Source organism: Labrus mixtus, chromosome 4 (assembly GCF_963584025.1).
Source record: "Labrus mixtus chromosome 4, fLabMix1.1, whole genome shotgun sequence".
NCBI classification, from domain to species: domain Eukaryota; kingdom Metazoa; phylum Chordata; class Actinopteri; order Labriformes; family Labridae; genus Labrus; species Labrus mixtus.
In genome coordinates this window covers 20,722,732-20,744,963 of record NC_083615.1, presented here as the reverse complement: position 1 = coordinate 20,744,963, position 22,232 = coordinate 20,722,732, and the positions used below count along the sequence as shown (strand labels likewise).

At 40.1% G+C, this 22,232-nt stretch overlaps 1 protein-coding gene across 2 annotated transcripts; it reads right to left on the bottom strand.

The window, feature by feature from the left end:
• Positions 1 to 886: 886 nt before the first annotated feature.
• Positions 887 to 19,128, bottom strand: slc38a8a (solute carrier family 38 member 8a). Of its 2 annotated transcripts, none has more exons than XM_061036286.1 (10): positions 18,896 to 19,128; positions 13,722 to 13,920; positions 12,394 to 12,550; positions 11,382 to 11,486; positions 10,297 to 10,354; positions 6,091 to 6,205; positions 3,817 to 3,964; positions 3,309 to 3,511; positions 3,180 to 3,231; positions 887 to 1,104 (listed from the first exon to the last, which is right to left on the bottom strand). In XM_061036286.1, the coding sequence occupies exons 1-10, from the start codon at positions 19,097 to 19,099 to the stop codon at positions 1,002 to 1,004; spliced, it is 1,344 nt and encodes a 447-aa protein (XP_060892269.1). In that variant the 5' UTR covers positions 19,100 to 19,128; the 3' UTR covers positions 887 to 1,001. The 2 variants fall into 2 exon arrangements, with proteins under 2 accessions (XP_060892269.1, XP_060892270.1); XM_061036287.1 differs by lacking the exon at positions 887 to 1,104 and adding an exon at positions 1,634 to 2,027.
• Between the last annotated feature and the right edge of the window lie 3,104 nt (positions 19,129 to 22,232).

The following is a 22,232-nucleotide window of genomic DNA, read 5'->3' as shown; positions in this document are numbered from 1 at the left end:
GTAAATAAATGCTCTTCATGTCCGTCCGTGCACACAAACTTCAGGCCACATGTCAGTGCCCCAGTTGGGCCACATCAGTTCAAAAAGTCTGGATAGAAACAGGTGGTTACTGTTCCTCAAACAAGATATCTCATCAGATTCTACAATCAGCAAGGAGATGCATATCCGTGGATGATATAAATATAGTCATTTATTCACTTCTCTTTTCCTTATGGTTCAATCTGAGTACTTTACACATCATATTTGTCAAATATCAGTATGTAGCTTCTTTTTTACACATACAAAAGGGATAACAAGATCAGACTTATTTACAGACATCCAAATATACTGAAATATATCCTCCGTCCTTTCCCCTCTGGCACCCCTTACCACTGAGTATTATGTAACTCTACTCTGTGTATTACAGTGCAGACTGTGTAAATGACTCCAGGTTAACTTCATCAGGATTTGCTGTTTGGCACATGTGTTCATTTTGAGTTTTAATGACTTATGTGTGTTGTTCATGTGTATCCACAGTTAGAGTGTAAAATAGTGTTAAAAAAATGACTTATAATAAAATAAACATTGGTAAAATTACACTGCTCACTGTCAGTGTAAGGCAGCATGCTCTGTAAATATATTTAAAAAGATATTTCTGAATACAGCCCGGTGTTAAACACATTTGCACAAACATGCACATTGGAAGTGAAAACCGCAGATGTACAACAAACTGTTCAAACTGCAGAAATACCTGAGGAGTTCAATTAGACCATCTTAGTTAAGCACAGCTCACTACCAAGAACTATTATACCTCATGAACATTAAACTTGACTCTAGATTAGCTCATTGTGGTTACAGCAATAAGTAGCGAGCTTTGAGGGCTTCTTGTTTGTTCAGGGGTCAAGTCAAGAGTCCCAGTGGCCATTATCCACAACGGGCTCTTTCAGGGAGAGGAGATGAGGGAGTACGAGTAAGGATCTAGTCTCCAGAGGCACTATGGATATGTAAGGGAGGAGGAAACATCAGATCCTTCCAAGGACCTGCATGACAGCAGTGGTGGTGCTCTGGCCGAAAATGAAAGCTCCGCAGATCAAGGTCACAACCCCCCAAAGTGTGAGGATGACTCTGGAGAGGAGGAGGTCGAGAGACAAAAAGAGAGGTCACTAAAGAAAACACAGCAAGCATCACTTCGATTAGTCAGTATAAAATAATGCCGTATCCGTCTGTTCTTTTTCAGAAGATTTCAACACCTGACACTGAGGGCATCCCCTCACGGAGGTAGAGCTCATATTAGGACTCTGAGAGGGGGAGGAATGTTGATGCAAATTGTTGCAAACACACTTTGAGGATATTTAAACCTTAATTGATTGGATGTGTCACAGCCATTACTGCAGCTCACAGCGTTGCCAAAACAATCAACGGTCCAAAATAGCCACTTTACTGTTGATTGCACGGCTCTTTAATTACAGCACCCTACAGTGCTCCAACAACCACATTATCTAAAGTTTGTACTAAATAGTTTTATAGATATTCAGAATAAGCAACACTCCAAGCCTTGAGGTGCAAAAACTTGATGACGTTTTTTCACTTCCAAAAGTATTAGCTCTCCTGACCTCTATGAACATATGAACATTTAGAGAATGAGAAAAAGAGCTTGGCAGAGAAGTTCAAGCTTTTCCTGATCCCTCAGAAGCCCGGCACAATACACAACACATCGCTGAAATCTGATGAGGGTCAATGTCCAGTACAGTACATTCATTTAAAACAAAAAGGAAAACAGTGCTTTTTTTGTCCTGCTGATGTCAGTGTTTTTTCTGCTGATGTCAGTGTTTGCAAAGCCTTACACACAGAACTTGTAATTTGGGGATGTCCTGAATAGGAGCAGTGGGCACCCGGGGCCAAACACCACACTCCATTAAATGCAGTTCAATTGGAAGAATGTTTACTTTATTCATTTCATTTCAGCTTTGTGTGACTGTCTTTCATTTTGTTGACAATTACTGCTCTCACCAGCCTGGGAGAAAATACCCAATAAACAATCTTTAATTCTGAAAAAAGATGGACACAACAAAATTAACACTCCTATAAAATACTGTAGTTTATTCATGCTAGTGAGAGAAAAAGCTGGAACCAAAGCATAAATACAGCAGAAATCAAGTAAATCTTCTGTAAATGTCTCTCTGAGTCATGACTGTTTACAATGAGTGAGACGAGCGAGTCCTGCCAGCTGTGCTGTTGTTGGAGCCGTGTTAACATCATGTTTTAGTAACAGACTAGAGAAAAGAAGAAGAACATAGCCTACTCACTGCTTATTTGGATGTCACATAAGTGTCTTTAGATCTCTGTCATTCTGTGCCAATTTATGTGCAATGTGAAGCTGTGAGTTAACCAAAGTGTGCTAACATTAGCCTGCTAAAACAACAATGCAGGCCACAGGCAAAGGCAGCTCCAGCCAAGGACAATTTTGTGAGTGCACTTAATGGTGCTTAATTATGATGTGTTCTAAATGATAACTCCCTCGTGCGAATGCGAGTGGAGAGGGGTTGGAGGTTTGCTGCTGGACGAGAGACGAGGCTTCAGTGTGTCCTCAAAAAGCAGTTTGTTTTGGTTTAATGATGGCGCTCAATGGCGACATCTACTGGATTACAAAGTCACTTTGCTGTGATAAAAATGAAGATCTTCTGTTATGTTTTGCAGAACTCTGTAAGTGTCAGTCATATAAAATGGATTGATTTTAATGGCTTAAAAGTACTTGAAGAATGCGCTATGAAACTATGTAATCTAAGAAAGTAGAGGTACCTGACTGGGACTCATAATTTATGACTTCAATCAGGTGTTTGGGTAACAACATAATGTGGACATCGCATGTGCAGAGATTGATGCTGTTGAAAATGACACGTTTCATAAATGTGCTCAGTTAATTCCCTCTTTGCCTTTCCTATGTGAGAGACTTGTACAACTGGAACGCGAGTAAGTGTCCAAAATGTAAAATGTTCACACTTTTGTCAGCATGACTGAAGAAAAACATTTTTACTGAGTCTCTGATCAAAGACCAGACATCAAATTCTGAAGGAGTCAACAAAGTGATTAACAACCAACCAGGCAGTTCACTTCTTTGTCTCGTCTGTATTTCTTTTAGATTATCATTTAGATGTATATTTACAATACATTTACATTTAAATTAAGTTTTTTTTTCTCACCTAGTCTTCCAGGAGACCAGCTCAGACTGCATTGCAAATATCAAGCAGAGTCCTGTTCAAACACATCACAAAGGTTTTTAGGGTTGCAGAAATGTTGTTGAGAATATGAATCTATAACCCGATTGTTACCTGGAAAGATGAAGATGAAGATGGCGCTGATGCCTCCCATGATGCTGATGACCTTGCTGATGTCTGGTATGCACGTGGCAATGAGCAGCGTCACAGTTATCCACAGGACTGTTAGCACGTAACGGCTGCGGCTTTCAAACTCCGCTGTCGCCGCGTTACCACATCGCCGCCGCCAACTTAGCAGAGGGTCCTGGATCACAGATCTGATGTGCAGGGAACAGAGGGTTTAAGATGGACCGGTAGAGCTACGGTCTTTATGCAAAACATTTGCTTTTGTAAAGACAAAAAAAACATGGCGACCTTCTCATGTCAGGAGTCATGTCTCCTTACATACAAATATCCTGTGCTGACATCAGGTCGAATTCACTGTAAATAAGACTCATCATGTGGGAATAAAGGATTAACATTCCTGATGAGTTTAGACAGTTTAATTTAACTGGCTTAGTTAAAAAGATCCAATCTTTTTAGAACCTTTCATTTAAGTGCTATAATTTCATGATGGCCTGACCTGCCCAGCAGCAGGATAATGGGATAGATGGTGATGATAGAGACTCCGAACAGCAGCCGCGCGATGAGCATCAGAATGTCATCACCGGTGTATGACATTAGAATGTCAGCCTTCACATCCTTTCCAAATGTCAGGTACCCATAAACCCCTGCAACAATGAAGGAGGGATGTTGTTTACCCATCTATCAGCAACAAATACAGCATATCTAAAGCAGTAGAGAAAAAGTTTTCAAATAAGAACATGTCACTTATAATCAATGGCTTACTGAGCAAAGCTTAGCGTGTTCAGACAAACCCATATCAATCTCTCCTGACTGGAAATAGTTATTTCCTAACCTTTGCATTGCATTGTGGGTGAATAGCTTCCATAAATAGCTCAGTAAAAAACATTTTAAATATGAATTTAGACTGTCTAAACGCATTTTAGGCTGTAAGGAATGTGTATAGATATGGGAAAGAGCTTACCAGTCCACAGCCATAATATGTGAGGCCCGACTTAGGCCCAGCCGTGCTTTTAGCCAAATGCTAATATCTGCATGCCAATATAATCATAGTAAGCATGCTAACTGGCAGATCATATTTTGGTCATTTAAATACCAATAATAGTAATGGAAGTGCCTCTGATACGGCCTAATATACGGTATGCTGCAAGAAGAAAACATACAACCTCACAGACTGTAAAGTCAAGTGACGCTGCTAAGGCTAGCTTGGCTTGTTTTTTGGTGTTTAGCTAGTTTTTAGGTTAAAATTGATTGAGTATTTGTGGCTCACTAGGTTATAATCAGGAGATTCATTATCTGCTTCAGTCTAGTCCTGTCAAAAACAAACAAAAAGCAGTAAAAGCCCTGTATGTATTTATACATCTTTCATAAGGGGTTTAACTTGAGCCAGGCTAAGCAAACATATCACAAACATGCAAGGAAGGTGAGTATCACACCTATACTGATTGGTACCTGGTACAGTATAGGATAAGTCAAAAATACAGGTATTGGAATGGGTATCTGAAATACTAAAACAGTATAGTACCATTTCCATAGATTTATCTCCTATTGAAATAGGAATATTGACTCGAAGCAGGGGGCCAACAGACCTGGCCATTCCTAGAGCTGCAGCAAATCTTCATGTGTGGACAATTGTTCTTTTAAAGCATCATTTTTACAACCTAGAAGCTGAAACCTCTAAAGTGTGCTCCTTACTCAGCTTGATATGGCTGAGTAAGGCTGTGCAGCAGGCTCCTCTGTATTAAAACGACCCATTTACAAACTTTTTGTCCCCCCGATGCCGTCTGGTGCACATTCCACTGTTGTGCAGGGAAATCAGGTTGGCTGAAGAGATTTCTCTATAATCCCATTTGAATTTGTATGCTTTATCATTTTTAATATTCAAATATATTCTATTTTTTTAATGCTCAAATTTAGCAGGCTGCCATATATCCAATACGATAACTAAAGGCAATTTTACTAATTACTACAGCAAACATAGCACCCATACTGCATGTGATTTTCTTAATCATGAAGTTTTGGCACAGAATAACATTCACTTGGATGTGTGCATTGCCCAGAGTATTTTTAATATGGCCCAAACAGAGCGATGCAGCGCGACGTGGCTCACCATTTTTACCCCGACGCCCTGTTTCCATTTTCCTCTCTGTTGCTCGCGTAGACGGACGAGGAACAGGGAAGGTGAGGGCTCTAAAAGGCACTGACACTCGCTTTTCTCACTCAGCACAGCTTGTTGTACAAAGTGGAGATAACGATGTATTAACAATATACACATCTGTGGAGCTGTGCTGCTCCTCAATACAAAGCACCGCACATCCGCGTTTCCACCTTTAATACAAAAGCACTAGATGTCATACTGTTTGAAAGGGGAAACTGAAATTCACAGAGCAAAGATTTAAATATTTAACGGATGCAGTGTGGACAGCCAGTGTACGCGATGCAACACAAAATATATCTCTTGGGGCTGTTGTTAGAGGGGTAGTGGCCGAATTCAAGATAGGGCATTTTTGTTTTTAATAAAATACACCTAGGCTGACTACTTTTGTAAAACTCTTATTAACTTCCTCACATTAATTGATTAACATTTTAACCAATTAGTTATTTATAACAAAATTACATATTCTAAATGTCAATTAAGCATTCAAATATTGTGATGATTTTTAATATTTGACTGTGATTCGATTTTGGAATTTCGTTCCTGCAGCCCTAGTGTACATGTTTTATAGTTTTTAGGAAGTGAACAGATGTAAAAGGAAGTGGAGGACTGTCTGACCTGTGAGGGAGTAGATAATAAGACAGAAGATCATGGAGACCACAGAGATGAAGACCCAATGAGAGAGCCGCTGGTTCTCCATGCTGCTGTAGATGGCAATGGACGCCTCATGGCACTGGAAACAGAAATAGAATAGAATAATACAGCAACATTAAATATTATATATTAGAGCCCAACCAATAATATTTGCCTATATTAGCATATCAAGTGACAATCGTATTTGCTAACTTTATCACAGATACGTGCCGATATAACTAGATTTATTCACCAGTAAAATAGCAAATTGTTCGGGATGCAAAGAAAAACCCACAAATAACTTCAGCTGACATACAGGACTCTCTGAAAAAAAGTGGTGTGGCTGTTTCAAGATGCACAATAAGGAGGCACTTGAAGAAAAATGGGCTGCATGATCGAGTCGCCAGAAGAAAGCCATTACTACGCCAATGCCACAAAGCAGCCCGCTTACAATACGCCAAACAGCACAGAGACAAGCCTCAAAACTTCTGGAACAAAGTTATTTGGAGTGATGAGACCAAAATGGAACGTTTTGGCCACAACCATAAACGCTACATTTGGAGAGGAGTCAACAAGGCCTATGATGAAAAGTACACCATTCCTACTGTGAAACACGGAGGTGGATCGCTGATGTTTTGGGGATGTGTGAGCTACAAAGGCACAGGGAACTTGGTCAAAATTGATGGCAAGATGAATGCAGCATGTTATCAGAAAATACTGGAGGAAAATTTGCATTCATCATCCCAGAAGCTGAGCATGGGGCGTACTTGGACGTTCCAACATGACAATGATCCAAAACACAAGGCCAAGTCGACATGTCATTGGCTACAGCAGAAAAAAGTGAAGGTTCTGGAGTGGCCATCTCAGTCTCCTGACCTCAATATCATTGAGCCAGTTTGGGGAGATCTCAAACGTGCAGTTCATGCAAGACAGCCCAAGAATTTACAGGAACTGGAGGCTTTTTGCCAAGAAGAATGGGCAGCTTTACCATCTGAGAAAATTAAGTGCCTCACCCACAACTACCACAAAAGACTTCAAGCTGTAATTGCTGTCAAAGGGGGCAATACACGATATTAAGAACTAGGGTATGTAAACTTTTGATCAGGGTAATTTGGGTAGTTTCTGTTGTCATTATGATTTAAAAAGAGCAAACACAATTGTCTGATAATAAATGGCTTCACCCAACCACTAACCATGAGTGAAAGAAAAGTTTTTGTATTATCATTCATATTCTCTGAAAAATGACCAAAAATTCTGCCAGGGTATGTAAACTTATGAGCACAACTGTATATACATGTCTAGAGATCGAAGATAGATCTATTAAAGATATCGGCCAATATATTGGTATCAGATTTTTCTCTCTCCCTAATATCGTTATCGACCCCCAAAAAACATATCGGTCAAGCCCTATAAAATATATATACATGTATACATAACTAATATGGATACATTTTTGATCCATTGTATCATCCCTGTTTGAAATGTTGATTTCAACAAGTATTGTGTATTGTGTTTGCCTGGGAGAGACAAAATATAGATCTGACAGATAACCCTAGATGTTATCCAGACAGATTGTTTGCCTCTTGTCTTCAACCTTGGATTCTTCTCATTTATTTGGAGCTCACCGTCCTGGTTGAGAATCCAAAGGTCTGATTATCCCTGATCTCTCTACCGGTGTGATGAACTGAGATGAGATAGGAATTAAATGAAGGTTGTGTCTCTGAGTGGTACAATGGGGTGAGATAAACCATCCCCGAGGTCAGGATATAGACTCTTGTCCCCACTTGATCCCAGCTGCCATCAGCCAGTTTTAAATCTCACTTTCCCCCTTCCTGCCATCCCCTCCTCCGCTCCTCTCAGGATCTCATCAGCTCTCTTTTCAACCCTTTGCAGTGCAATCACCCTGAGGGAGCATGTCTCCGTGCGTGTTTGTCGGGGGATGTGCATCAGTCCTTCCGGGCTGTCCATTTTATTAGATCTTGCCAGTATCCCTCTGGTGTTGTCTTGGTAACTTGGAAAGTCACAAATCCATGCGTCTTTCTTTAGACTGACAGAATTGTCTTTTCTCATACTATAAAACCATGATATTAAAAATGAAATCTCACTCTGCAAAGCTCCCACAGAGCAGAGCGACCACCAAATGCTGACCTTCACACTGCACTAAGCAGGCTCTTCTGACAAAGACTAGGTCCTAAAGATTACTGAGAAATCCAACAATGCATTTTTCTTAATCCTTATGAAATGTGTTTTTTTCCCCCTGTGACTGACTCTTTCTTGGCCATGAGCAGTGACTAACTGGACTATTGCCATCAGGGTGAGGTTGCCATGCAACCACTAGAGAATTCATATTCATGTAATTTTACACTACCAAAAATAATGTTCTGGCATTTGGCCTTTGCAGATTGTCATATAGTAACAGGTATACACAGGCTATAACATACATCACCACCCAGGGCAGAATCAAAACCAGGACATTGCATTTATATGTTAAGCATCTCAGCAGCATGATGATATTTAAGGTTTGACGGCTTTTTACTTCAACTACATCTGTAAACTTTTCATATGACCAAAGTCAAACAACACTCTGCATGCCTCTGTGGTAGCACTGTGGAAAACTACACTCAAATATGCCCATTAGAACCATTATGTCGTTTTGCTCCTCTATGACAGCCGACATTTCCCTCCTCCTTCCAGTGTTATGTTTCAAATAGCGATTCATATTTCTAGCTTTGCTCCACAAGCCAAATCCATTCAAACATACTAAAGACTTAAGAAATCTCAATTTACTTTTTTACTTACTAGTGAGCTCCCATAAACTCCCTCTGTAGCCATATACGTAAACTGCAGACCAAGTGACAAGTACAGAATGAACTCCTTATTTGTACTGCAGATTTATTTAAGAATTTACAAAACGGTTGACTTTTAGTTAAACATTTCTAATCCAATTAGTTAGTTGCATCTGATCTTAGTAATGCCAGAATGTGGAAAGTCAAAGGACAGGAGACTTATCTATGCAAGATACTGTTTCTGGGTGGCTACACTTTATGACTGAGAAAAATATGTATATTGCCAACATGGTTAATCACTTTATGGTCACATATTGTGCAAAATACACTTTACCATGGTGTTCACTAATATGTGTCCCTAGCCTGTCGACAAAATCCTCCAATTATAAGAAAAGTCCTTTCTCTCTGTCTTCTGCCTGCTCCACTTTTCAGAAAATGTGTGCTCTAACAGGCCGCTGGGACGGGGCGGAGGTTTGTTTTGTTGTTCTTAGACTTGTATGTTTTATTTGAGAAGTGTAACGATCTATTCATTTCCTTAATGCAATAAGTACATTTTTTTTTCTTTTGAGTAAAATACACACTCCGTTCATTTAGCAGAAGTCTGTATGTATCTTTTCAGTGGCTGCTTCTGCAATGAGTGTTGTGTGAGTCAGACAAAACAACAAACGGGGAGCTTGCATGTAAGGAATACATCTTCAGTTTTTTGACTGAACACAGAGCAGTTATTAGTTTGTTTGGCAAAGTTTACAGCTACCAACAGGCTGCCCGCAGATCCTACACAGTTGGAACCAAACCAAATGGAACCAAATTGTCAAGTGAACAGGTCACCGATCTACCATGTTCTGTTGCACCACTACTTTAAATGTAGTGTTAGGTTCTAAAGTCTCTTAGTAAGCACTACGTCCTCTTTTTGTTTTTGGCTGGCTGGTAGTGCGTGGGGCTTATTAATTAACACAGGGGTGACATAAGAGTCGAAGCGACGCCAGTGTGTGACCCGACATCCAAGCAGCAAACAGACGGACATCCACTACCTCCCGATTTTTGGTTCCTTTTCGTTTGACCAACTTCTAAACAACTGGCTGCTTGTGTGAAACCTGACGGTCAGAGCTCGCCGCTGACTGCTGACCGGAGGTAAGCCCACACACTACACCGCCAGCCAGCCTTTGTTTGTGTAGCCAATATATCTTTGTGTTAGAGAATGAGCATCCCCTAGATGCCAGTCATTCTCGTAACAGTAGTCACATTTATGTATTCCCAATTTTGAAACCATAACTGAACATTTTTTCCCTCCTTAAGCATGCCATGCATACATGAATAAGCATTCCTGATAACAGCCCAACAGTCACACACATTTGCTATCCCTTAAAGGCATTTGCTCAAACTCATGTAATATTGTTGCACTCACTTGGAAACCAAAGCAGATGGTGGGGATGACGCTAAACATGGAGGCCCAGGAGCTGATCCTGCACAAAGACGAGAGGAGACACAAGAGTCATTTACTGGAGTTCACAAATGCCATGAGAAGAAAAAGAAACAAGCTTTATAAGGGCATCATTTATAATGTCGTGGCATTTAAAGATGCTTCATTCTAGAGATCATCCGTCAGTCACAGCCGCACATCTGACAGGAGCAGCAGGGGTAGGCTACTGAGCTAGACACAGTGCTTTAACAACGGCACAGGAGCTCAAGGAAAGAGAGGAGAAAGTGGTTTGATCTACTTTGTCTGCCCTGGTGTCCTGGATTCAAAGCAGATTTATGGATAAGAAGCAGCCATATTTTCTTGGAGCAACCTTAGAAAATAAACTTGCCCTGGTAAGTCAGTAGTTTCATCAAATAGTTAGAAAAGAAATATATTTTTTTAAAAAGAACACATAAATGTCTATTTTCTTTTTAGATTAAATTTATCTTTTCTCCCCTTTATTTATAACAACATAAATGGACTTCAATAGCACTTTTCTCATCTTCTGACTACTCAAAGCACCACAGGTCACACCTACCCATTCACATTATGGCAGAGGTTGCTATGTAATTTGTCCATCAGTATTAACTGATTCATTCATACACATTCACACACTGCTGATGAAGCAGCGGGATCAACTTGGGGTTACGTTTCTTGCCCAAGGACACACTGGGCATGTAGCTGAAAGAGCTGGGGATTGAACCCCGGACCTTCTGGTTGAGAGACGACCGACTCTACCAACTGAGCGACAGCTTCCCTCAGTTAAGTAAACTGTTGGTTGGCTGAAAACTTCCTTGGAATCTGTGGCTCAGTGGTACAACCAAAACGGTTGGTGGTTCGATCCCCAGCTAATGTGGCCACATCAGTACGAGAATGTGGTGCCCTTACAAACTCAAGGACAGCACTGCACATCTAATGGAACCAATACCTGTAAACATCTTCCCTAACACTATCTGAGTTCACTAGTCATTGTTACTACTGAACTGAAAAGACTGTTTGTAACCCTACACATACACAAGTACAGTACATACCCACTGGTGTAAAGAGGGGTCGCATAAATCAGAACATGAGGCGCGGTGTGATATTTGATGATGATGGCAATGGTCAGGTAGGTCGCAGCCAGAGTACCCAGAACACTGAGACAGGACGGAGACAAAATCCAAGTTTCAGACAGAGATCAGACAAACGCAGACACGCAAGTCAAAGTGCAACAGATGTGAGAATCCCTGGAACAAAAGGGTCAGCATCTACAATGACATCATATCAACATGAGTTTACCCTTATATCCTCTATGTGGCTGATACATGCTGATGTAAGCTGTGATTTGTGTATCATATGGATAAGTGTGAATAATAAGTATAAGTATTTGTTTAGATATACTCATGCAATAAATAAAGGAAATGTATGATTATGACTACGATGGAAATTCATTTATCTATTGTGTCAATCTGGCCAGAAGCTTTAAAGGTCACATATTATACTACTGTTCAACAAGTTAAGTTTCAGAGCTCCCCAGGTCTGTGAAGTTTCTAGCTAAAAATCCACTCTGATCCAGTACATGATCATGCCTATAAACCCCTCTATTTCAGCCCTGCTCAGAACAGGCTGTTTCTGTAGCTTTAAATGAAATTGAGTTGTATTCGACCACACCCCTCTAGAGGGGCTTGGACGGCTCTGGCTTTCTTGCACCATGCCCTATTGTTTACGGTGAAAAGGCAGACTCAGAGGGCAGAACAAACACCTAGCTGGGGGAGTGTCACCCACCTGGGGGAGGGGTTAATCTAAAAGGGAAATCTCTGAAAACGTACTGTTTGAGCACACATTTCCTGAAAAGTGGAGCAGGAAAAAAACAGAAAGGAAGGACTTTTCTCATAATTGTGGGGTCATTTACAAGCCGGTTAAAATCACAAGTAATAAAACTGATTGTAATACACATACTATATTAACATGTCTTATCTCTTAAACTTCATCATGTGCTTTTACAAAGCCTTGGATGTAAATGTCTTGTCAACACATACAAACATGTGGCACGTGTCACCTGACCTGATGTATTTCTGAATGCTGATTTCTTTGGGGATGGACATAGGCAGAATGAGGAGGATGCAGAGCAGCGTTAGGGCGAAGCGCTGGTCTGTGTAGAAGTGATACGGCATCTCTGACTCCGGCAAGCCAGTCACCAGCTTGTACAGGGAGCCACTCACTGAAAAACAAAAACACAGACTTTAGATGCAAACTGTATTTGTTGCAAATAAAATTAATATACAGGTCTGATTTAAACTCTTTATAGTGCAAGATAAAGTGCATAAAAATATGTCAAACCACCTATTGCCATTTAAATGGTGCACAATCTAGGTGTAAATGAAAGCACATTGCACACAGGTGTTCTTACTTAGTCTCTTTAGTCAATACATGGGTGTCTTTCAGGCTTAACATGAATCACAATAAAGTAAGTAAGGTAGTGTGCAGATTGTTAACAGTCCTGTCTGCTTCAGCAATCCAACAACAGCAGAAAAAATAGAAATATTTACAGAATAAAAGCCTGATCAAATAAAAAATGCTTCATGTGAACATGTCAATGGGAAGAGACTGATCCATCGGGCTCATTCAGAAGGGGTGGTTAATGCCTAATGTTGTACATATCAATATCCATGTACATGCTTGAACTGATCATGTCTTCCTGGTTGGGAAGACATGGCAGTGATCCAAGGTGGCTCAATAGCGCGGTGTGGTATTATTGCTGATTGTCACTGCGTTGTTATTAAAACAATAAAATAAGTAAAAGTCACCATCATAATAATCTTACAGGCCATAGGCTATAGCCTACTAGGTCAATTTACGAGGTGAGAGCTCAAAGGAAATGTTTCCTCGTTTCACTAAAAATCTTTTTGGCCAGATTTGACAAATTGCATCACCAAAATCAGCTGGTTCTCCTGTTTCATTTGACTGAAAGCCAAGATGTTAACAATGGGGCGAAGTTACATTTGGTTTAGATATCAGTGCAGCTGCCTGTGTGTCCCTCTGAACATTATGTGGGATGAGGTGACTTAACATGCGATTATAGCGGTTGACGACGTTCACCGCGGTGTTCTTGATTTTAATCGCTGTTAACTCATTTTTGCGGTTACCACAACAGCCCTAGTCACTGCACATTTCCACCTTTCTCTCAAGTCAGAATCATTTTAATCAGATTGAAGGAATGTTGCACATTCGAAGCACATACTTTGACTTAAGTGGTAATCAGTGAATTATGGATTTCTTTACAGATGGATGTTGAAAAGATTTCTGTTCAAATCGTGATGAAGGGTTCTCTTCTCCAAAAACCACAAGACAGAACTTTATGCTATATTTGCACATACAGCAAACCAACTCACACTTCTCCAGCTGGTCATCTGCTATAACCAGAAAGGCCACAGAGATCATGAAGAGGTTGAAGACGAAGCAGATCTCACACAGCTGACCAATGGCTGGCCCACACACCTCCTTCACAACCGCCTGGTACGTGCACTGGCCACTGATGGACGAGGAGTAACCAAGGATGATCAGACCACTAACCAGGAACACGAGAGAGACCTAAGAGAAGATGGAAAGAAAAATGATGGACCCAAGAGATAAAGATGACATATGTTCAGGCAGGATATTTCTATTTATTTGCTCTCTTAGGGTTTGAACTTATAGCTTTAAAAAGCAGCTGAAGACCCATCTGTTCAGACTTGCCTTTGTTTGAACAGACTGTATTTGATTTTTAACATGACTATCTGCTTGCATTATCTCTGTTCAATTCTTTATTGTGAAGCACTTTGTGACGTCTGTTCTTGAAAGGTGCCACATAAATAAACTTTACTTACTTAAAACATTTTACCTCACCACCATCAAAAACAACATCAACATAAAGAAACATACTTTAGAGTAGGGATCTGCACGTTTACTCGACTAGTAAACAATTAAACATTGGCACCCTTGTGAGTATAGTGTTTTTAAGTTAGCCCTCAATGTTGGAAAAATATTATGGACAAGCTGTAATAGTGCCACTGACCACTAGCTGGGGCTGCAGCCATAGGCTGGGTGTAGCTCAGGTTACTGGGCTTTCTCTCTTCGCTCTACTGCCCTGATGTAAACCAAACAATGCTTTAGAAATTTGGAACAGTAGGTGTGCTGCTTTTACCCCATTGCTGAAATGTGTTTGTATCAGAAAGAAAATAACTTACCTAACTTTGCTTTGATTTGATTTCATAATCAAATCAACAAGGGTATGGTAATGTATCTTAGATTAATTTCACCATAATAGTTCAGCTTAGCATCTAAAAATTGGTACAAGCACAAAGTAAAAACTGCTGTAAAAATGATTTTTAATTTTAAATCTTTAATCCAAAAACTAATCTGTTTATCAACTAAATTCGGTGTTGGCAGTGTGCAATAGAAGACAATAAGTCAAGTAACAAATCCTATTCATACACATTTTAAGCTGCTTGCGAAGCAGCTTGGGGTTAAGTGTTTGGTCCAAGGACACGTGGACATGTGGCTGCAGGAGCTGGGGATCAAACCCCCAACGTTACAGTTGAGAGACAACCAGCTCTACCCACTGAACCACAGCCGCCCTGCTCTGGCTTTCTGCTCAAACTATGATTGTCCAGACAACGCTGTAGGATTTCACTATGTGCTATCTAGCTAGACAGTTATAAAGCCAGAGCCCATTTTTCAAGCCCAGCGCAGTTTTGGCAGATGGCTGTTCATCATGAGTCTGGTTGTGCCCAAGATTTCTGCCTAACATTTTTTTCTTGCCTCTGTGACTTTGCATAATGTTGCTTAGTGCTGTGCTCATGATGGATTAACATTGGGTCTCTGTAATGTAGTGATGAGTAAGGTCTTTTACCTAATCTTATTTAATATTACATAAGAAAGAGTAAGGTCTTTAACCAGCTTTATGTAAAGCGTATCGAGATGACATCTGTTATGAATTATACAAATAAACAACAACAACACAAATAAAGATTGATTGGCTTAACGCTGCAGTAAGCTACCAAGGATTAACAAACATTTTTAAGCAGAAAATCGCTGACATCATTGCCCTCCTTGGTTTTTCTCTGCATGTATGATTCTACTTCTTTGACGGTCTTTATCAGCAGTACCATTCACACACTGATGGCAGAGGTTGCTATTGACCATCAGAAGTAACTAATCCCATTCATACGCCGCTGACAAAGCAGCGGGAGCAACTTGGGGTTCAGTGTCTTGCCCAAGCACACATCGGACATGCTGCTGCAGGAGCTGGAGATTGAACCCCCAACCCTCCAGTTGAGAGATGACCGACTCTACCAACTGAGCCACAGAGCCCACAGACAGAATCCTTATCCGGGCTTACAGACATTTGGAGCGGAATGGAAACACAATGTGACACACTGAGTGTACCAGCTCAAAACAGGAGAAAACATCATCAACAGGACGACAAGAAAGGGCGCTCAGCTGTAGCAGTTTGGAGATATTTGGGCTTTTTACAGTCCAACATAAAAACAGAGTAAAGTGCTCTGTTAACTGTGCCAAAGACAAGTGCAGCTAAACGGGAAACACCACAAACCTTTCCCACCGTTTAAAACAATATCGCCCGTTAAAAACACACCAAAGGAAAGAAATGACCAAACATCACAAACGAGTGTTAGTGTGGACCATATTATAAATAATAATATGTACAGTCTATGGTGTGGACCCACAGTAAGCACCGGGCCAGTAAGTGTTACTCCACAGCAGCTAACTGTCTTATAAGCATTTACCAGCACAGTGCACTGAGCTTATGATGGTGAAACGTCCCGGTTTAATTATAGTTTGGCATGTAATGACAATAAAGAATAATTTAACCACAATTAACCTTCTGGTTTCTTTCAACTTTCACTCAGGAGCAAAAATCAACCTGTAAATTTGAAAGAAATAATGGTTTAACATTTATTGTGATTATTATCGATATCGACTGACACAAAATGTTTTGTCGTGATAATGTTTTTTTTCATATCACCCATGTGCAGGTGTCCCTTACTGCCGAGTTATGTTGTTGGACAAAACTAAGAGAGAACATTGTCGTAAGGTATTGTAGCTTATGGTTGTAATCGCTAAAAATATCAAACTACCTTCTTCTGATATTCTTGTGCAACTAGCTTGCTAGTAGAGGTGGGGTAAAAAATCGATACAGTATAGTAGTGCGCTATTTTGTGTGGCGATATTATATCGTCTCATGGTGGCCAAGTATAAATATTTTTAATGAGATTTTAGATTTAGCTATTTTAAATTTTGAACTGCTGAAGGGGTTGCACAATTCATTTTGAACAAGTTGCATTGTTAAGAATTCATGTTAGAGTTCAATTAGACTTAAAATACAAATAAAAAGACTGAAGTGAGATGAACAGACTGAGAATTGTATCTTATTTGACAAAACAGTTCTTGATTTAGTTTTGTGTAGTGGACATAATATGCAGTTAAAAAGCTTAATCGCAATATATTGTATCGCAATATCGCAAAATGTGAAAAAAAATGTGAAAAATCGCAATAGAATCTTATCGTGTCTGGAGTATCGCGATAATATTGTATCGTGGTGCTTCCCACCCCTACTTGCTAGCATTAAAATTTTACAAAAATGAATGTACTGATGCTCAAAGATTGCAAAAGGAAAAGTGCATATGCAAATGTATATAGGCATATAACATTCAATCATACTCAGTATGTTTACTACAGTTATAGCTTGATCAGGCCATTCAATGGACTTCTGCTTGTCCCAGGAAGCACTGAGGGAGAATTTATTGACGGAAGAAATTCTGTCATCACTAGGATATGTGATGATAGGGCCACTTTTATCTTGTTACTATTGGACCTTCTTCTGGTTGACCTTGATAACATTTTCTACATTCTCTACACTTTACTTTTATACAACTGCGATGCACGTTAGCTTATGGTCATATCCAACGACAGACAACAACGTGAATTCTGCTATGCCATTACTCCTATGCCATGCATTTATGCTACGCGACTTCCAGGTCAAATCCCGGCACAGGACTAGGGAGTATTTGCAGAAGGCCCAGTTTGGGTCTGCTTTAGGAGTATACATACAAAAGGAAATCCATCTTAAACCAGATAAGCTAGGTGTTTGTCAGACTTTGAGAAATTCCACTCAGTAAGATTTCAGTCAGACACTTGTACAAGCTTTTTAAAAGTCCAGTTTTAGTTGGATTTATACAATAAATCAACTTTTCTAACTGCATGTCAACAAACTGACTGGTGGAGCGAGCTAAAATGTTTGGATGGACTTATCAGTGACCGTATTTGTCTTTATTCGGCCGAAGCATTTTAATCATTGAAGGGATGCCAAGATAATTTCAACTGCCTACCCTAGCTTTGACTGTGAATCATACAACCCTAAGCTGTATTAAGCACTTCAGATAAATCCAGTAAAAACTTATTTTTTACTGTAGATATAGTCTAGGTAGCTTTTTCTACGAGGCGAAAGAAAGAAAGTGTAAACAAATGTGAGCTCTGAAGCGTTTGATTAGACAGGAGTGCAAAACAAGCTTTCCAATATTGCAAGCTGATGAATTATCTTCAATTTGTATCTCCCACAAAAACCCTCGGCATCTATCTGAATACCAATGGCGTTGATTACCATGGTAACAGTGAAGCTTAAAACCACTTAACTTTCCTAACCCTGTGTTTGTGATACATCTTTACTATAAAAAGGAAAACAACATCAGAGTTGGCTGTAAGCTGATTTTACGCATTTTGGTTACAACATTTTAAATACAGAATATTTGAGTCGTAAAACAGGGAAGCTAATGTAGCCTACTACGACCAAATTTGTATTTTGCATGATAAATAGCCTACATGATTATCAACACAAAGGGTTTAAAGGACCAGGCAACTTTTTTTTCTTGCATTTTGAAAAATAGTAGCCCCGAAAAGTAGAAATAGTCTCCCCTTATATCATCTACTTCCTAAACCTACTGAGGATAAAACAAAAATAAAATGAGGCCTACTGTTTAGATTTTTGCTGGGTCTGGGATTTAGCCCATGGCAGAGATTCCAGCTTTCATCGTCAAAGAAATGAACAGCTGTGATAGAAAGGGCATTCACAAGAAGTTCTGACACAGCTAGTCCTGACTAAACAACACAAAAACATTGTAAAATATTGCTTTGCTGTGAGAAAAAAAAAATGGAGAAAGCACTTAGACTGCAGAAAAGTCAGACTGGGTGGACAATAATAGATCTCAAAAGGTGCTGAGGTCTATCATGGCCTCTCCTGTCAGGTGGAACAGATCACTATCTCCTTAATTGATCTCAGTGGACCTAAGCCTTCAGTCACGTTAGATAAGATGCATCCTCCCTATGGCAACTTATTCAAATAAATATCCAAAAGTTAGCCGTGCAGCTGATAAATAATCTTGAAAGCAGTTGGCTGCATCAACTTTTGAGATCTCTGCCAGAACTCCGAAGTTTAAAAACTCTATTTTTAAGTGTAGAAATAACTTTATATGTGGTTTTTTTTTTGTTTTTTTTTAAAGATAATGCTCACCAGTTCCACGGTGACTGCGCTGCGGATGCCCCCGGCTCTCGCGAAGGCCCAGGGGAAGTTGAGAAGTCCGGCTCCGAGTGCAGATTTCAGCATGATGAAAATGGCTCCCATAGAACCGAGCCGAGGCCCGGCCACTACATCCAGCGGGGGCTTTGAAGAGGCTGAAGCCAGCAGGTTAATGCTCTCTCTGGCTAACTCCTCCATGCTTCAACCTGCGGGAACCTCGCGACTGGACACAATGACGCACACACGCGTCAACAGGTTGGACGCATAAACCCGAGCAAGCTGCCGGTTTGCTGTCAAGCACTCCCTGGTCTCGGGTCTCGGGTCTCGGTGCTGTGCTCTGTGGGCCGGGCCGCCCACTGAGCAAGGTGAGCCGGATGGAGGGAGGAGGGAGGGAGGGAGGGAGGGGTAGGTGGATGGCTGCTGCTGCCTTCAATCACTGTTAAGAAAGGTAAACCTAATTATAGCCTCCTGAACCTTTTCAATAAAATAATATTTTGTCAAAGGGTTAATTAGATTACTGCAATACAATTTAAATTAAAAAAAAACAACTAAATGACAGAAAATATGTCGACTCAATAAAATAATATTTTGTCATAGGGTTAATTAGATTACTGCAATACAATTTAAATTAAAAAAACTAAATGACAGAAAATGTGTCAACTTGACAATTAGCCTACTGAAGGCTACTTTGTGGAAACTCTTTGTATCACAACAAATTAAAAAATAACTTTTAGGCCTAGTGTTGTTTGACGAGTTCATGAAGCTATTTCATCTTCTCTTAATTTTCAGTATTTTTAAACTGTGCTTGAAGTAGGCCTAGCCAAGTACAAAAGTGAAAGAGAATTTGCTGTTTGAGGTTATTATATTTGCTTAAAGTTCATTTTCATCTGCAGATAGCCTACACTAAAGACAAATAGCCTACACCAACACTGGGGGAAAAAAACTGAACAGGAAACAATACAGTAGTAGGCTAGAGATATGCTACTAAAAAACACAATTTCTGAAGTTTAGGTTTTTATACACCAAAATGTTTTCAAACAATAAACCTGACCATTAAAATTAGGGCAGCTGTTACAAGGTACAAAGAAACATAACAGATAAAGGTAGGAGATAAAACAGACCAAAGCAGTAAGCGTGTTTGTCTCTTTAAATCCTGAAACATGTTTTGGTTTTGTCTAAATCCTCAAATAAATGTGCACAAAAGAGATAAGGTAAAAAGTAGTGTGTGTGTGTGTGTGTGTGTGTGTGTGTGTGTGTGTGTGTGTGTGTGTGTGTGTGTGTGTGTGTGTGTGTGTGTGCGCGCGTGCGTGTGTGTGTGTATTAGGCTGTCAAATCTCCGGATGTCAGTAAGTGAGGGAGAATAAAATGTGGGGAGCAGGAATGGGAAAGTCAGTGGAATGAGGAGAGCTGTATGGATGAAGTAAGAATAAGAGAAAGATAGCACAAGGGACAAAACTTGCTGAAGGATGGGGATGGTAGGGGTATAAGAGAGGTATAATAACGGAGATGTGGACTGTGGGATGTAAAATAACTTCTTTGTGGTCCAGAATGTTCTGTGTCCCTAGTGGCCGAAATTTAAGTTAGTCAAAGTCAAATATAAATGAATAATGGAGCTGTGACAGTCCCACATGGACAAGAGCATATTCAAAAAGGATCAGATCACTGATCTTTTCTTCAAACAAATCTGATAACACTCTTTGGTTGGATGAAATGTCAAATCCACAAAAGGCTCATAATGTAAGCAATATTTATGAGGAACAAGATCCTGCCCTTACGTTTTGAGGAAGGATGTTATAGATATAAGTAGTCTGTCTGAAAAGCACAAACGTTATTTAGCAGTGTTTTCTACTGCTCATTGTCAGGTAAATTAGCTTTTATTTGAGGATGATATAACTAATGGAACTGCAGCTTGTACAGCCTTTTTTACACAGTCAGTCCTTTAATTTAAAAGCTTTTATCGTCTTTGTCTGTGACATCAACACAAAGAAGGATTGTTTTTGTTTATGACTCATATTTCAGATAAGCTGTTCAATATAAAGCCAGAGCATGTTGGAGACATCAACAATTTATTTCTTGAGAACTTGAGTAACTTACTTTTACAGCCAGTAGATCAGTAGAGTACATCAAAAGAAGAAGAAGAATCAGTTTTAGATTGAACCTGTAGGTTCGAGCCGACTTCTGAAGGAAAGGAGGAACAAGGAATGTATCAGTAAATGATGTGCAGATTGGCATCGTGAACCTTTCTGTTCATAATTTTGAGTAACTTTGGGGGACAGCTTTTAATTTGATATAAGTTTAGTAGGTATTGAAAAATCTACTGTTTGATGGGTTCCATTGAAATTTCGATACTGATATTCAAGGTCTTCAGAGGATGAATCCCTCTGACTCCTCTTTACTCCTCTTTACCGTGCTTCACTATGAAGAAGCAAGCAGGTATAGTTGCAATACAAACCTTGCAACTTCAGTATGTTATTTATTTCTAAAACACTGGGCTGCAAAGCTATGCTGGTTGGTATTTCAAATGATGGTCATGAAACATAATTGGTGCCTCTCATTTGATTCCTAACGAATCTTTCAAATGATTCAGATGCTAGTTGATTGGTGGAGCTCTTTTGATAAAGCATAGTTTTGTTATTGTTGGGCTCGGGCAGGATATGCTTTTCTGTTTTAAAAGATTACGTCTAAGTGAAGTGACAAGGGGGTTGGTGTCCCAACATTGAGCTCTTTCTGATTTTGGGTGTGTCTTATTTCATTCCAAGTCATATGAACCTCAATTACAGCTTATCTCTAAAAAGTGTATTCATCTGGTGAGGCCTCACTAAAACGTGGACAGTACTGCATCAAGATTTCCCTGAGACAAATAGAAACTATGAAGGACTGGTGAAAGAAGTGAAAAAAGACATGAACGAGTGTGACGGCAGGGGAAGCTGGAGTGTAGGTGCCAGCCAAGCTTTCATGCTCGCTCAGACATTAAGGATAAAGTGAATGGAGACAGGTACAGGTTGGTGGTATGCATGATGAGGGAAGAACTGGTGAATTGGTGGGAGGGTTGAGGGTTCAGCTCATAGCCGCCACGGTGTCTCTTTCAACTGCCTGTCCAGGATGTGAGCAGGTGACCTGATTGGCCCGACAGGAAGTCTTGGCATCTGGGAACCGTGAAGGGAAAGAGGGCATGTGACCTCCACTCACCATCAGCTTTCCCAAATCTTGTTAGCACAGCTAGCTGGCTCTGGGGTCGTTTCCCAAGGTTCCAAGGGAGATTAGTTGTCCGCTGGGGCCGTCATCCAAGAGGACGGGTGACAGATTCACAGGCTGATCTGGCCTATTAGGC